The sequence below is a fragment of the Eleginops maclovinus genome, chromosome 1 (genome assembly GCF_036324505.1).
Source record: "Eleginops maclovinus isolate JMC-PN-2008 ecotype Puerto Natales chromosome 1, JC_Emac_rtc_rv5, whole genome shotgun sequence".
In the NCBI taxonomy this organism is placed as follows: domain Eukaryota; kingdom Metazoa; phylum Chordata; class Actinopteri; order Perciformes; family Eleginopidae; genus Eleginops; species Eleginops maclovinus.
The window spans coordinates 8,089,437-8,103,510 of record NC_086349.1 but is presented as its reverse complement, the minus strand read 5'-3'; the positions used below and the strand labels follow the sequence as shown (position 1 = coordinate 8,103,510).

At 38.2% G+C, this 14,074-nt stretch overlaps 1 protein-coding gene across 1 annotated transcript; it reads right to left on the bottom strand.

Moving 5' to 3' along the window:
- Nucleotides 1-469: 469 nt before the first annotated feature.
- Nucleotides 470-13,831, bottom strand: mapk13 (mitogen-activated protein kinase 13). Its single transcript, XM_063886259.1, has 12 exons — nt 13,578-13,831; nt 11,238-11,367; nt 11,039-11,097; nt 9,612-9,717; nt 8,643-8,672; nt 7,368-7,415; nt 6,850-6,964; nt 5,756-5,827; nt 5,208-5,287; nt 4,406-4,484; nt 3,856-4,029; nt 470-875 (listed from the first exon to the last, which is right to left on the bottom strand). Exons 1-12 carry the CDS (start codon nt 13,688-13,690, stop codon nt 790-792), a joined length of 1,092 nt encoding a protein of 363 aa, XP_063742329.1. The 5' UTR covers nt 13,691-13,831; the 3' UTR covers nt 470-789.
- Nucleotides 13,832-14,074: the final 243 nt, after the last annotated feature.

Sequence of the window (14,074 nt, the reverse complement as noted above, 5' to 3'; positions counted from 1 at the left end):
GGCCATGATTTTCGCGCGCAAGCTACTCAACAGTGCCAATGACAGATCACAGTCTTTATTGGTCTTAGTACAGCTTTCTGTATTCTAAATGTGTAACCCTTACTCTAATGAATGACATCTGTGAATATTATTAAGCAGCCTTTTTAATGTAACAGCCCAGTCATTACATTTTTAAAAGCTTAGGGTTTGGTGTACAATTCAAGAAGTTATAATAGAACATATCCAGCAGAGACATGAATACACAACTTGTTGTTCTCAATATCATGCACCTTATTGGCCACCAATTCCAGCTAACATTGGACACATTCCTGAAATTCAAGCAGTAGGCTAACTGCTCATATTGTGGGTTCTTCGCTCGTTAGGAGTTTCAGTTTTCAGGCCATTTATGGGCGAGACCCAGACCTTTCCCTCAATGATAATTTAATAAAGAAATGATAACAATGCTGTTTCCACCTCAAGAACAAAAATATTTACATATATTTTTTTATTGTTTTTTTGGAAAACAACATTACAGTAAATCTTACAGTAAACCCTGTGATATTTGGTCACAATACATTTGCAAGGCAACTCACTGATAGGGATTGTGTAACATGAAAGGAAATCCACACTTACGAAACAATTGCACAAACATAAAAAGTTGTGAGTTTTAATAAAATCCCTCCTCTGAACACTGATTCAAAATCAAAATCTTAAATCTAACCGAGTGAATTCATGGCTGCAATATGCAAGGGCACCATTGGCTGTATGCTTTGTAGGTTTGACATCAGTAGTTACAGGACATTCGTTAGGTCATGGAGACATAGTCAGGGTATTTTTCCTCTTGGAGTCCCGTCGTGGGAACGGCACAAAGCTTCTCACCTCTTTGAAGCACAACCCTGTGGGCACAGAGGGAAAACATTAATTTTCGTTATGTTAAGCATGTCCCCAATAAAACAGAAAGCCATTATAAGGCATATTCATTCTTAACATTAATTATTAATTAAGGGATACAGGGATATATTTGATTAAGTTTGAAGTATGTAGTTTGTAATAATGGCAGTCGGCTCGGCACATCCCGAAATTGGAGAAGTGGAAACTAATTACTGTTGTGAATTGGGCAGCAGCAAAACAGATTTTATTCCCATAATTTTTTTAACATTTTCAATATTTTTACAGCTTTCTCATGACGTTCTGACTGTAATTGTACCTTGCCGAAAACAGATGTTGCTGGTCCATTGCTTACCTGTTGGTTTGTTTTTGTGATTGCGCAAATGTGATGTTTTAAAGGGTTCATTCGTATTCCTTAAAGTCACACAGTAACACCAACATAGGAATTGATTCAAGCCGGCAATACAAGAGCAACGCCTGTGTTCTGCATAGTAAAATGACTATTTTTGTACGTAGAGTCTGGTGGCTTAGAAGAAAGCATAGTGTACGGCTTTAGTTTCCCATCGCAAAGGGCTGTCTGATGGCAAATAAAGCCGTGAAAATCTGATACTGATCTCAAACTGATACTCTTGTTTCACAAACTAGGGGCCTACCGCCATCTGCTGTTGTATAATAAGTATACAACCCCACAACCAATCCAAACTATTACAGTTTTTTACAACTAACACACTAAAATGACATGCATAGCACAATTATTTAAACTGACACACAGAGAGCAAAACCTCTTCTTAAGTCTCCAAAACTCTAAACACATTTTCTGCTTTACACACATTTTGCAATCCAAAATGGCTCTTTTTAAATGCACTGAACACGGTTCTCTGCATAAGACACAACAATCTGACATACAGTCACATGTTTGCCATATCAAAACACTGCCATTCAAAATAACACTTCATGAGCTAATTGGCGAAAATATGTGCCACCTGGCCAAACACCTCAATGCTTAATTGTTAGCACTTCAATCAGGAAGTAAGCACTATAAAAGCACCACAGGTGAGCATCTTTTTTTTACAACAACAATGGAAAACGTTGCAGAGAGAGGAAGAGGAAGGGTGAGAATGAGAGGAGGAGGAAGAGTGAGAGGTAGGGGTAGAGCTGGGAGAGGAGTTCATGGCCAAAGACAACAACTTTCAAATGAAATCAGAGCAACCTGAGTTGATCATGTCATCAACCATGGGCTGACAATGCGAGAGGCTGGACAGAGTGCAGCCTAACTTGAGCAGTTTTACAGTCGCCTCTGTCATCCGGACATTTAGACTGGAGCACAGGTATGTAACCAAATGTATTTCACTCTTTGTAGTACACGCCATTTCATAGTGTATCAGTTGGGTGACACCTGTTTACTTCATGAATGGCTGATGTCATACACTTACTGTACACGTTTCCTGTATCATTTACTCTACTGTGGGGGAAATATCTTTAGGCTGCATTGCCCTATGTTTTTGTTTTTTTGTTTTTCTAAAGGACTGAGAGACGCAACTATGGTGGAGGAAGGGGCCTAATGTTCACCGGGTACAGGAAGCTGCCATTGTAAACTTGGTTTTGGAAAGTAATGAAATCAGATTACTGTAAGAACATACATGCAACATTGTTTCCCAGTGTACTGATAACACCATATTGACAGATTTTTGTTTCTAGGGAGTTCTGGAAATGGATGCTCTTGCAATCCCGCATGAGTTCATCTTTGTAGATGAGGCTGGGTTCAACTTAGCAAAGACCAGAAGAAGGGGAAGGAACGTCATTGGCCACAGAGCCATTATAGATGTTCCTGGCCAACGTAGTGGGAACATCACAATGTGCACTGCATCTCCCATACGCATGGTGTCCTCCACCGTCATGCCAACCTTGGACCATACAACACAGCCCATTGTCTCACATTTCTGGACAGACTCCACAATATTCTCATACCACCAGAGCGTATGAATGATGCAGAGCCTCGAAGAAACAGGTATGTTATAGTATGGGACAACGTGAGCTTTCATCGTGCAGCCCCAGTCCAAACCTGGTTTGTTGAAGAGTTCTTTTCAGCATGGCGGTGGAAGGTTTACGACCGGCAGCCCTTTGTGCGCATGCCTCTTTTGCAGGCTATGGAGGAGTCATGTGATGAAATTGATGTGGGTGCGATTCAGGGATGGATAAGGCACTCAAGGCGCTTCTTCCCTCGATGTCTGGCAAGGGAAGATATTGCCTGTGATGTGGACGAGGCATTGTGGCCAGATCCAGCTATGCGGCAAGATGCTGCGTAATTACAGTATTTTTCTCGCCTCTTTTTTTCATATATTTTTTTTCGGCACATTTTTTCTGTAATTTTCTTTTTCAGTTTACTGTTTTTTGTTAGCATATTTTTGTTCACTCCAATGTATCTGCTGTACATATTTTGCATTTACTTTTTTGGTGAAAAATAAAAAATAACAGCAGCATGTGTGTATCTGCAAATATGTCTGTACATGTGAACAATCTGAAGAATTTTCAACAATTTGAACTATTTTAGTATTATGGCAAAGCTTACTAAAGAGGTTAGTGCTTTACATTTTGCCCAACAGTGTGTAGTTGGTGAGACAAAAATCTGGTAATATGAATGAAGTGTGTGCCGTTTGGTGCAAAAGTTTGATTTTCATAATGGTATATGTAGTTTTGGTTGCAGTGCTTCATTTTGCAGCATATATGAGGTATTTTGCAGTTTGGGTGTGTGGTTGTGTGAATTGTGTTAAGTATTTTGATAAACCAGGATGGTTTCCAAAATTGTGTTTAAGCAATTGTAAAAAAACTGTAACAGAAGCCCTGCAACAGGAGGTTGTTGTAGTTGGAGTAGATGATTTAATATGGCTGAAAGTAGTGTACTATATATATTTACACTAAACACATCTGCACATTGACTATATTATCATAGCATCTTTTAATATTGTTTGCATATTATTTTTGGCTTACGTTTCCACTCATCCAAGGACAATGTGGCATTGTCATGGCTGTCATCGTATGGCGTAGGTAAAGGTAAGTCGTCTGGGTCTCTTAGGCTGTCGAAATATGGGTGCTCCAGAGCTAGCTCTGCTGTGGGTCTCTCGTCTCCGTCCAGAACCAGCATCTTCTCCAGCAGGTCGATACCTGCCAACAGTAAAGGGGCACAAAATATTGCCACAACTTCCTCAAACATTAACGCAGAAAAGTGTAACTGAGTGTTTTTTACTGACAAACGGCAGATTGCTGCAAGCTTTTACAGAGAATATAACATTATGCATACAAGTCCAAAGTACCTTTTGTTCAGTGCCCTTATATTGTAACAGTTTAAGCTGTTTCAAAAAAGAATACATTCTGCTAACCCTAGCATAGTCAAACCTACATATTCAAAACTATAAAAAAAACATTGGCATTCCTTTAAATGATATTCAACAACTATAGTTGCTCTTGCAGTGTGTTAAAAGGGTGAACACACTGTTTGTGGGCCAGTGAAGCTTAAGATAAAGGCTGTGGCTGAACTTACCCTTTGCACTGGCTCTGGGGAACAACGTTGAGAAGTCTTTTCTGGGATAGCGAGGAAGGGCCTTGATATAGGTTTTGGCCTGTTTAAAAAAAAATATATATATATATATTTAAAAATAAGCATCAAAAGCACATTTTGACCTCATTATAATGCAAATCAAAGTACCAGCTCAGTCTTTATTGGTTTCATTATGCAGACATTTCATATTTTATATTAGTTATGGACTACAATTATTCAGACCACATGCTTTTCAACTGATCAGAAACTGTGACCAAGGGAATCAATAAACTGTTTTATATTTTCCAAAAAGCTATTAGCTGTAGTGTGAAGGCGATATCGTTGATATTGTACAATTCAATGTCTCATTCCATCATTAAATTTACTTTGGTGACGTTTAACTGTTTTGTATATTAGGGTACTGACTACTTCTGTCGAGGTAAGCCACATATTTTTAGATGAGTGCATGATTATGCATCCATACATAATCATTAAATGAAGTCTTTATTTCTGTTTTAAACAAATTGCTGAGTAGATGAAGTTTTCCGATTGAGACACATGTTTAAGCAGTTACTTGCGGTACACCATGGATTAAAATAAATATTTTGATGATTCATTTCCACATCTTGAAATAACTTTATGTTCCATAACCCCTTGCTGCCACCCTCAGGACAAACCTCAAAGTTGTACTCCCACTACAGGTAAAGCAAAACAAATGGCCAAATATCAACAGGTTGTTTTTTTCTTAATCAAAAATTACATATATATACATTTGTTGACATAGAAATAAGTTAGTTTGTCCTACCTCTGGACTGTCCAGCTTCTGTATGAACTCAGATCCAGGAACTCCAGTTACTTTCATGATCTGAGTCAGCTGGTCCATGTCTGGGTTAAAATCAAGGATTTTTTAACCAGGTAATCAATCACAAGCATCCATTCAGTAGCTGTACAAAGTAGGATTTTCATGGAGGTCTATAAAACAGAATAATAAAATAAATTGAAAGCCACAAGTGACAGCTTTAAGATGCTATACATCAGTAAAGTGCAAAAAAGAACATCGAAAGAAAGAATACAATTTGCAGAAAAAGTTTGTAAAGCTGAGGAAAGGGGTTTTGCTGAATGTAATATACTATGATTTGTGTTCCCTTCGGCACCTTATTTATAGTTCCCATCATCAAATAAAACTGTCACTCTTTATTAATGTGGCTACAATCACCTTTAATATTAAAATGATTTATTGAAGTGATATTAAACCTGGATGGCTTGTCATTCGGGAATCATACAGTACATTCAAATTACACAGGCTTTGAAGGCTTTAAGTCCAGTAAATGGACAACGCTGGTGAAAGGATACAATCTCTCCCTTTGAAAAGGGTTTTTCCATTGATCATTTCTGCCATGATGCAGCCCACAGACCAAATGTCCACTAGAATAAAAAAGAAGAATGTGAGTAAGCACCCGGGCAGAATACTCATCAACACAAGTGTAAATTGTTTAGGTGTGAGTTGCAGTCTGTTGGAGGTATGTGCTGTAAAGATGTCTGCCTGATTTTTCTCCAATATATTGATGCACACTTCCTTCTGAGGGGTGATACGATAGGCGAGTGTAGTGTGGTAGAAGGTAAGTAGTTCCTACATGAGATTGCCCACAACATACATTGCCTTTAGATTATTTTGAGTAACTGGGTCATGATTTCTGGAAAAAGAAAAAGCCTGCTGTTGAGTTTTTAAATCTCAATCAAATGCAATCTAGTTCTTTTACATTTAAGAGCAGGCAGATACTTCTACAGCAGATACATTACTCTTCAACTCCCACCCAGCATTCTATAGAAAAGTAGAACGACAGGTCGAATTAGAAAATGATTTTAGACCAAACTCCACCTTTACAAGTGGAATACAAATGAGGAAGATGCCATTTATATGTGAGAGCAAAGTTCCTATTCACCATAGTGCAGAATCTATTGTGCTGTTTATATTAGGGAATATTTGGTGAGTAATACAATTCTACTCAGGGTGTCAAAATGCCAGAGTTGCTTGATGTGCTACTTCCCAATCTGCGGGAGCTGTTTACAAAATGAAATCCCCCTATCTCATAAAGACACATAAATCCTGAGAAAGTCAGTTTGATTGAGCTGACAGCTCTGTCATGGAGTTTCAGCACTATCAGGCTGCTGTCAGATCCATCTCTGTCAACCGCTAACAGATTAAGGGTAAAAAAAGATTTATAGTCAAAATGACACTGATGCAACTTCAATGACAGGATTATAGAAGCTGCTGACCCACAGCGTACCATACAAGCCAGCCATTGCTTAAAGAAAGATATCCCTGTAACCAGAGTTGGCATGTTGGCCTACGACAAACAGAAAACAGTTACGGCACTGAACAGGCCAACTCAATACTGAGCCGACAGAAAGGAGGTAAGAATGAATAACAGCTACGATTGTCTTGCCAGTCTGGGTGTAGTGCATCCAGTTCAGAATGACCTCAGGCGCCCGGTACCAACGGGTCACTACGTAGCCAGTCATCTCAGCGTCAGTACTGCGTGCCAGCCCAAAGTCCAGGATCTGCACGGTAAGCATAAATACAGATCACAATCTGGAACAGGAACATAGTATAAACACAAAAGATATCAGTAAAATTCATTGTTTGAAAAGGTGTTTAATGTGTGCATGCATGTCCAAATCAGTGGACGCTTCATACGTACTCACTCCACCATAATGGTTCTCATTTTTCCAATCACAAGATGTTATAAAGTGATTCTTACACATCCAACACATTTTGCATCACAAGGGACATTTTTGGTAACAATGACTATTTATTCCATGTTTCCCGTATTTTGCAGATTCTCAAGTGAATCTTGTACTTTGTTACTTTCTTTGGAACCTGCTGAATCCAATTATTTTCTTGCTGCAGCAGCATCATTTCAGCTTTGTCATGTCTTCTGATGTAATCCTTAGAAGTACAAACCTTCAGTTCACAGTCTTGGTTCACAGCCAAGTTTCCAGGCTTAAGATCCTGTAAAAGAAAATGAGCTGCTCAGTGAGGGTTGTGTATTGCACATAGTGATTAACAGCACATTAGAATGCTTGTACTGTGCATTCACTACAGGGGCTGAGAAGAGCCTTAGTGCTTGTAGTTCCTTTGGCTCAGCCTTATGTCTGTATACTGCGGGGATTTAAAACAGGGATTTGTTGTTGTGACTCAACTATAAGCTGACCATAAAACTCACTGCAGCATTTCTGTGGAATCACTCGCAAAATACTGGGACAGAAGGTGTGATAAGTGCGACGCTGTTAGTGAGTGTTGATAACACCTTAATTGCGATAGGAGTTACAGGACTAATAGCAGAGTAACACTGAGTGTTCATAATCATATTTTCTCTAGTTTAAACAAACATTCACAAAACCACAGTTTGCTGATCAAGTGATCAACCACCAATCTGACTACCTTCCTGCAACGAAAACAAGACAACATATTTAAAGGGGCCATATTATGCACATTTTCAGGTTCATATTTGTATTTTGTGCCTCTACTGTGACATGTTTACATGCTTTAATCTTCCAAGTCTTTATTTTTCTCATACTGCCTGTGCTGCAGCACCTCTTTTCACCCGCCAGTCTGCTCTGATTGGTTAGCTGGCCGGCTCAGTTGTGATTGGTCAGCCACTTTAGAGATGTTCGTCCCTAAGCAGATCACGTACAATGTTTGGAGCGCTAGCCAATAGCAGCGTGAGTGTTACACAGTGATTTCGAAACTTTATGCCCTTGAATGGTACCAAGAATATTAAATGATGTTTGTGTACTTTTTGGCAAGATTTAACGCGGAAGAGATAAGAGGCCGTCATTAATCTTTCTTTTATTATATTATCTTTATTAATTGTCTTTCTGATAGGTAAGTGCTCTATTTATCTAACTTGACTTTCTTCTTCTCACACACCCACTTGGCAGTGGTTCTGATGGGTGTGGCCTGACATCTCCAGACATGCAGTAAAACATCAGAGAGTTAACTCATTGTACCGGTTGGGACAGGATTTCTAAACGACTCAAAAACAATGACATATCAAATCAAATGTCCTTCTGCAGTACAGGAAGAAGAGCATGTGTGTTATCTGAGCCAGATTATTGCACACTGCACACGTAGCGCTGCCCTAATAACAGCCCGTAAAAGTATTTCTTATCATACTGAAGCTTTCTTTTTTTTACCCAAGCTTTAAAGTTAATACAGACTTGAACTTGTACTTACCCTGTGGATGATTCCAGCCTTGTGAATGTACTGCAGAAAGGGAGAAATAGAGCATATATTTTTTATTGCAGTCACATACAAAATATATGCATGGTGTATAGCAATTTTTATAAAGCCTGTTTACATGATGGTTTTATTCGGATGACAGTTCACCTGACAACAGTCTATTATAGTGTAAATAGAGTGCATGTGGCTTTTCCTCATCAAAATGTCTAAAAACAACTTAAACATTGTTGAATACAGGGTGTTGTTGAGTTGTGTGCTAACATTATCACACATTTCTTTTTACATTTTTCAGCTAACAACTCAAATTGTCTTCCAGTTTTAAGCCACATTTTTTAGATGCACTTTTAGATCTTAGACATTTTTAAATATATATTTTAACCAAATGATTGCAATAATTGGACATCTGGATCTAAAGTTATGAGAGAAACCCTCCGATCCATCCAGTGGGAGTAGAAGTCCGCTTGGTATGATTTGGCTTCTGGTAAAGACTTTCTAACACTTCTTTACGAGGTTACATTTTGATTGAAATGCTCCAAGTGGCACAAAAATGACATACTGTGTATTTGCTTTTTTTTCAAATTTAAACTATTAGATTACCCAAAAGTTACACTATCAATTGCAACCTTCATTATGCCTATACCTTCATGCATGAAATAAAAGTTCATAAGTGTTTCTGTGGTTATTGTAACATGGATTTAATACGTCACTATTCAGGCCTCTGTAACAATGTAATTGAGTCTTATTATAGTGCATTATAAATTGTCTTTCAAGTATTATTTCAAAACCCTTATCTGTCGTCTGCCGATATTTGTTCACATAAAGGCTGTCTACTTTATATCTTATGAATGGTGTGGGATAACCTTGAGACATATTCAGAGAGGTTTGAATGTGTTCTAGTTAGGTTTTACCAGTGTTTCATGATGTGTCATGATAAAGTTTTACGTTTGGGCTTCCCCGGCTCACCCTGAGGCCACACAGCATCTGGTAGACGAGAAACTGGACTTTGTCTTCTGTAAGGTGACCTCGCACCTTGGACAGGTCAGTAAACATGTAAGGCATCACCAGGTAGCTGAGAAAAAGTGGGGGAGGGTGAGCAGGAGAATGGATGGCGAGAAATGTGCAGCATGTTCACCTCTATAGAATGGGTCAAACGCCATGTAAACAACAAGTCAAGATCACAACTAATACTTTTTCCCTTTGCTGTTCACTGATATTTTCCACACCTTGTTAATGCTGTAATGTAGTCCTTTTTCTACGTTGATTAAGGAGCTTAGGGTGCTTGTGTATGTTTATGTAGCACTAAAGTTTATACAACCCTCACTACACTCTTCCTCTTTGCCGTTTCCTCCTAATTTGTCGATTCAAAGGTTGAATAAGTTTGCTGAGTAACAGTAATACATTCAAAAAGATGTTCTCTGATTATGCCTTTGCTTTACTACTAGTAATAGATAAATGCGAAACTAAAACAAGTCAATACATGTTGAAGTCAAAATTCAACCAATAACATGAACGCTTATTGTTTCTCTATTTCTCTGACACAGTAAGGGAGTAATATTATCATGAGATCCTAGTGTTTCAGGAAGGATCCTTTAAACAAAAACATGTCTAATGGAGAGATGGTTATCAGACTTTGGTGTGGAAGAACCGCAGAGGTCTGCACAGGGCCCCGATTACAACTACATACATCACCTTTGGATCATTTAAGAAGGTGACTGCAAGCTAGGCCTTAGACTGTTTATAAGAAATGGAAGTCGTTGCCCTGTCGACAGTTTTGGGCATTTTGGCCATTACCATCTTAGTTATTTGGACCAATAGTGACACAGGACAGGCGTGCTAAGTACATCCAAAAACTGATCAAAACATTTTCAGAGAACCCAAATGTAACTCACACACAGTGAAAGGGTTTAAAGTTTAAGGACCAACATCCAATCCTGACAACACCTGTCCATCACAAGGGAGCCATGCTCTCAAGGATACCCTACTATTTTTCTGTAAATGGAACCATCATTTATAAATGCTGTATTGACAAAGACTTTAAAGAGGGGTTTCCGACCCTAAGCTCATTAGGGAAAATGTTACCTATGGTAAAAAGGGAGACGCATTTTCTTATACACTTCTATGCAGCTTTGCCAACCTCAATAATGTAGGAAAATGGGAGCAAATATCCCCAGCAAGGTTCCAAAATCCTTTAAAAAAAAGACTAGAGGTTGTTATAGCAGTACATGGTTTAACATATACATACGGGGCGTCCACATACTTTTTAGTGTCTAACAGTAAAGTGATCCATGGTTCATACATCGTGGCACTTTCTGTTCAAAGCACATAGTTCTCTAAAAATGATTTGCTTGTCTCTGCCTGAGGGCTTTGCTAATATGAGGAAAAATACTCACAAGTCCTGCAATTCGTCGAGGGTTGTGGCAGGTGAAAACACATCGGTAAGTCCTATCACCTGGTTGCAATGAAAGGGCAAGCGGCTGTTACACACGTGGGAGCAGACGCAAGAAGCTGAAGCATTTTCAGGATATTACCATATCTAACATGCTAAATTATTATGCCATTTATTATGGAAGTGAAATGATTCCTACTCACGTTTTCATGCTTCATGTGTTTGAGCAGTCTGAGCTCTCGGTAAGCCCTCTTAGCAAAGATCTCAGACTGGAAGGGCCTGTGGAGCTTTTTGATGGCCACTTTCTCTTTAGTCTTCTCATTTATTGATGAGCTGTGAGGAGAGATGGAAAAACAAGTCATTATTTTCCCCTCTGCGTGCCTTTTCTAGTATCACCAAGATTTCACTCTTTTGAATTCAGAGCAGTGAGAAAAATGAAAGGACAGTGTATTTTTGAAGTTTCACTCTTGAATGCACCAGCAAACATGCTCTCAGATGAAGATACTGTACGTGGGACTCAATCTCTAACAGAGTGAGGGGGGATCTGTGGTTTATTGAGTAAGAACATGTAAATGTTTGGCAACTCGTGATGTCTGCTCTGATCTGCAGGGCAACAAATCGTAGGCGGACAAGCTTGTTAGGCTATTTGGAGCCACATCCACCAACACAAATGACACACATCTCTTGTGCAGCAGTGCTCTGGAGAAGGCACATAATCCATTTTACACACAGCCTGATAATCATCCACAAAAAAATACACACATATATTTTGATGAAACTGTTATTTCTTTCTAATACATGTACTTTTTCTTGATGTGTTTCCAATTTCACAATAAGCACTTTGTCAAAATTACAGATACTGGTGGTTTGATCCAAGTTTATCAGCTGGTGCTTCTTTCAAAGGTCAGATATTTTTGCTTTGACAGATCATCACACCAACACTATAGTGCGTAAACCAGTGGTACCACAGTTAACAAACCTATAACTGCAACCCTGACAGAATCACCCAAGTGGAATCAAACCATTTTGACTTTTCGCTCTAAACATGTTCACCTTGTCATTGGTCAGTAGACAGAAAGATGATCTATTACCACCTTCATCAACTCAACCAAAGCTAGCAATAACACAGTGTTTTCTGAATAGTACACTTTAAGTGAATGTACAGTATGTGTTTTCAAGCATCTGTGTAATAGGAATAAACAAATGATCCTCTTTGTGGTGTTGTAATTTACAGTTGTAATGTATAGCTCCGGAAAAAATTAAGAGACCACTCCAAATTGTTCTTAAATCTTTATCTCTACATGTATTGCAGCCATTCCAGTGTCTGTTGAATTCCAACACAGATTAAAATTGTCAGTAGTTTATAGAATACAATAATAAGAAAACAAAAACATTTAACTCAAAGACATACCTATAATAATAAAACAAGAGAAAATTATAATGCTGAAGTGGTCTCTTAATTTTTTCCGCGGCTGTATGTGTTATACTATGGATAGTAAAATGCAACCACAGTGCAAAGCATAAATAATCTAAATAATATTTGACTGTGAATGACTAAAGTGCGTGTGGTCTACTGCAGTAATACGTTAAGAGCAAAGTGGTGGTAGAGCAACAAGGTCATGTACTCTGTAAAATTAAGGGGATTAAATATTGACCATAATAACATAATTGGAAGTCTGGAGAAGATTAATTGGTGGCTATGCAAAAATGTATTTGGCAGGGTTTTGCAAGGGGAACTTGGAAGCATAAATGATAAGTATTTGTAACATCTTGGTTAAAGTTTAGGTTATAAATCTACATTTCTGACACATGTAATTTTATTATATCTGACATATGAATTTAAAATGGTCCATCATTAAAATTATGGCTTAAAAGCCTTTTTGTTTTTGACCGTTTAAAGCAATATTACTAATGAATAAATATATATTATATCACAAATATTATGTATTGCAAATGTAAGCCTAATTGACCAAGACACAAATTATATTTAACTAGTCAACTAGATAAACAACATGGTACCTGTAAATCAATAATGCTTAGAGATGTTGGGTGTGTCTCATGTATAAATTCAATCTGTGCAATGCATATTACTACATGAAAATATAAACCATGTTATTTGAATAGGCACATTATCTGTTTCTGTGGCTTCTCTATTGTATTGCTGGACCTTTTAAGAGAGTGCATGAAGAAATGAAAGTGGAAAGTGGCCATATTTAATCTAAAATAGCAACATCTATCAGCATATTACAAATTAAGTTAAACAGGTACGTGTAATGCAACGTGTTTCCTTTGTGCTAACCCATGCAGCTAGGATGCGCTGTATAACATCTCAGGTGTTATTACTTGATAATGTGAGGTATAGCTTATCAGTGTTGACAGTGTTTTAGTGTACAGTACATTACAGGATATAACCCAGGCCCACCGCATGCTGCGTGTATAGCTCACATTAATGAATGCTGGGCTCAGACCAAGCAGTGTTTGCACACAGTCTGGTTCAAACAACGACACACATTTCATACAGCATTAGGGTAAACGACACTCACCACACCGAGCCGTACGCCCCGGTTCCTATCTGTTTGAGCAGTGTGTATTTCTCCGGGACTTCCCACACCGTACTGTTGATTTCCTCACGGTAGAAATGAGCCCGAGCCTCCATAACGAAGAGGAAAAGGCGAAGCTATGAAAAAAAGTTATTCTTCTTCTTCTTGTAAACCTTTCACTTATTCAAAAGGTAAAGCAATACACTACTGTAGTGCGAGACAGCATAACCTACAACTAACTTCCGTAAGAGGTTTTCAAAAATAATGTCCATGTGGGAGTGGACGCAAACAGCTAGCCAACATGATGCGCAACACCCAATACTGACGATAAATAATTAATATTATGCTATTATTATTGTTGGTTGCGATATTATTTGACTTTATTGTTAAATAGGATTATCGTTAGATTTTTCTTAGTTTGATTTTAGTTTAGGTTGAATTTGTAGCACTTCTTTACTTTATTTTGAAGGCGGTATCATCACACTTCTGTCTTAACTTGT

What these genes read in the sequence shown, in the direction of transcription:
- mapk13 (XM_063886259.1), bottom strand. Translation starts at nt 13,690, where the DNA reads ATGGAGGCTCGGGCTCATTTCTACCGTGAGGAAATCAACAGTACGGTG. An exon ending in AACACATGAAGCATGAAAAC is followed by an intron (nt 11,098 to 11,237) that starts GTGAGTAGGAAT and finishes CATTGCAACCAG; the next exon opens with GTGATAGGACTTACCGATGT. An exon ending in AGGCTGGAATCATCCACAGG is followed by an intron (nt 7,416 to 8,642) that starts GTAAGTACAAGT and finishes TTTCTTTTACAG; the next exon opens with GATCTTAAGCCTGGAAACTT.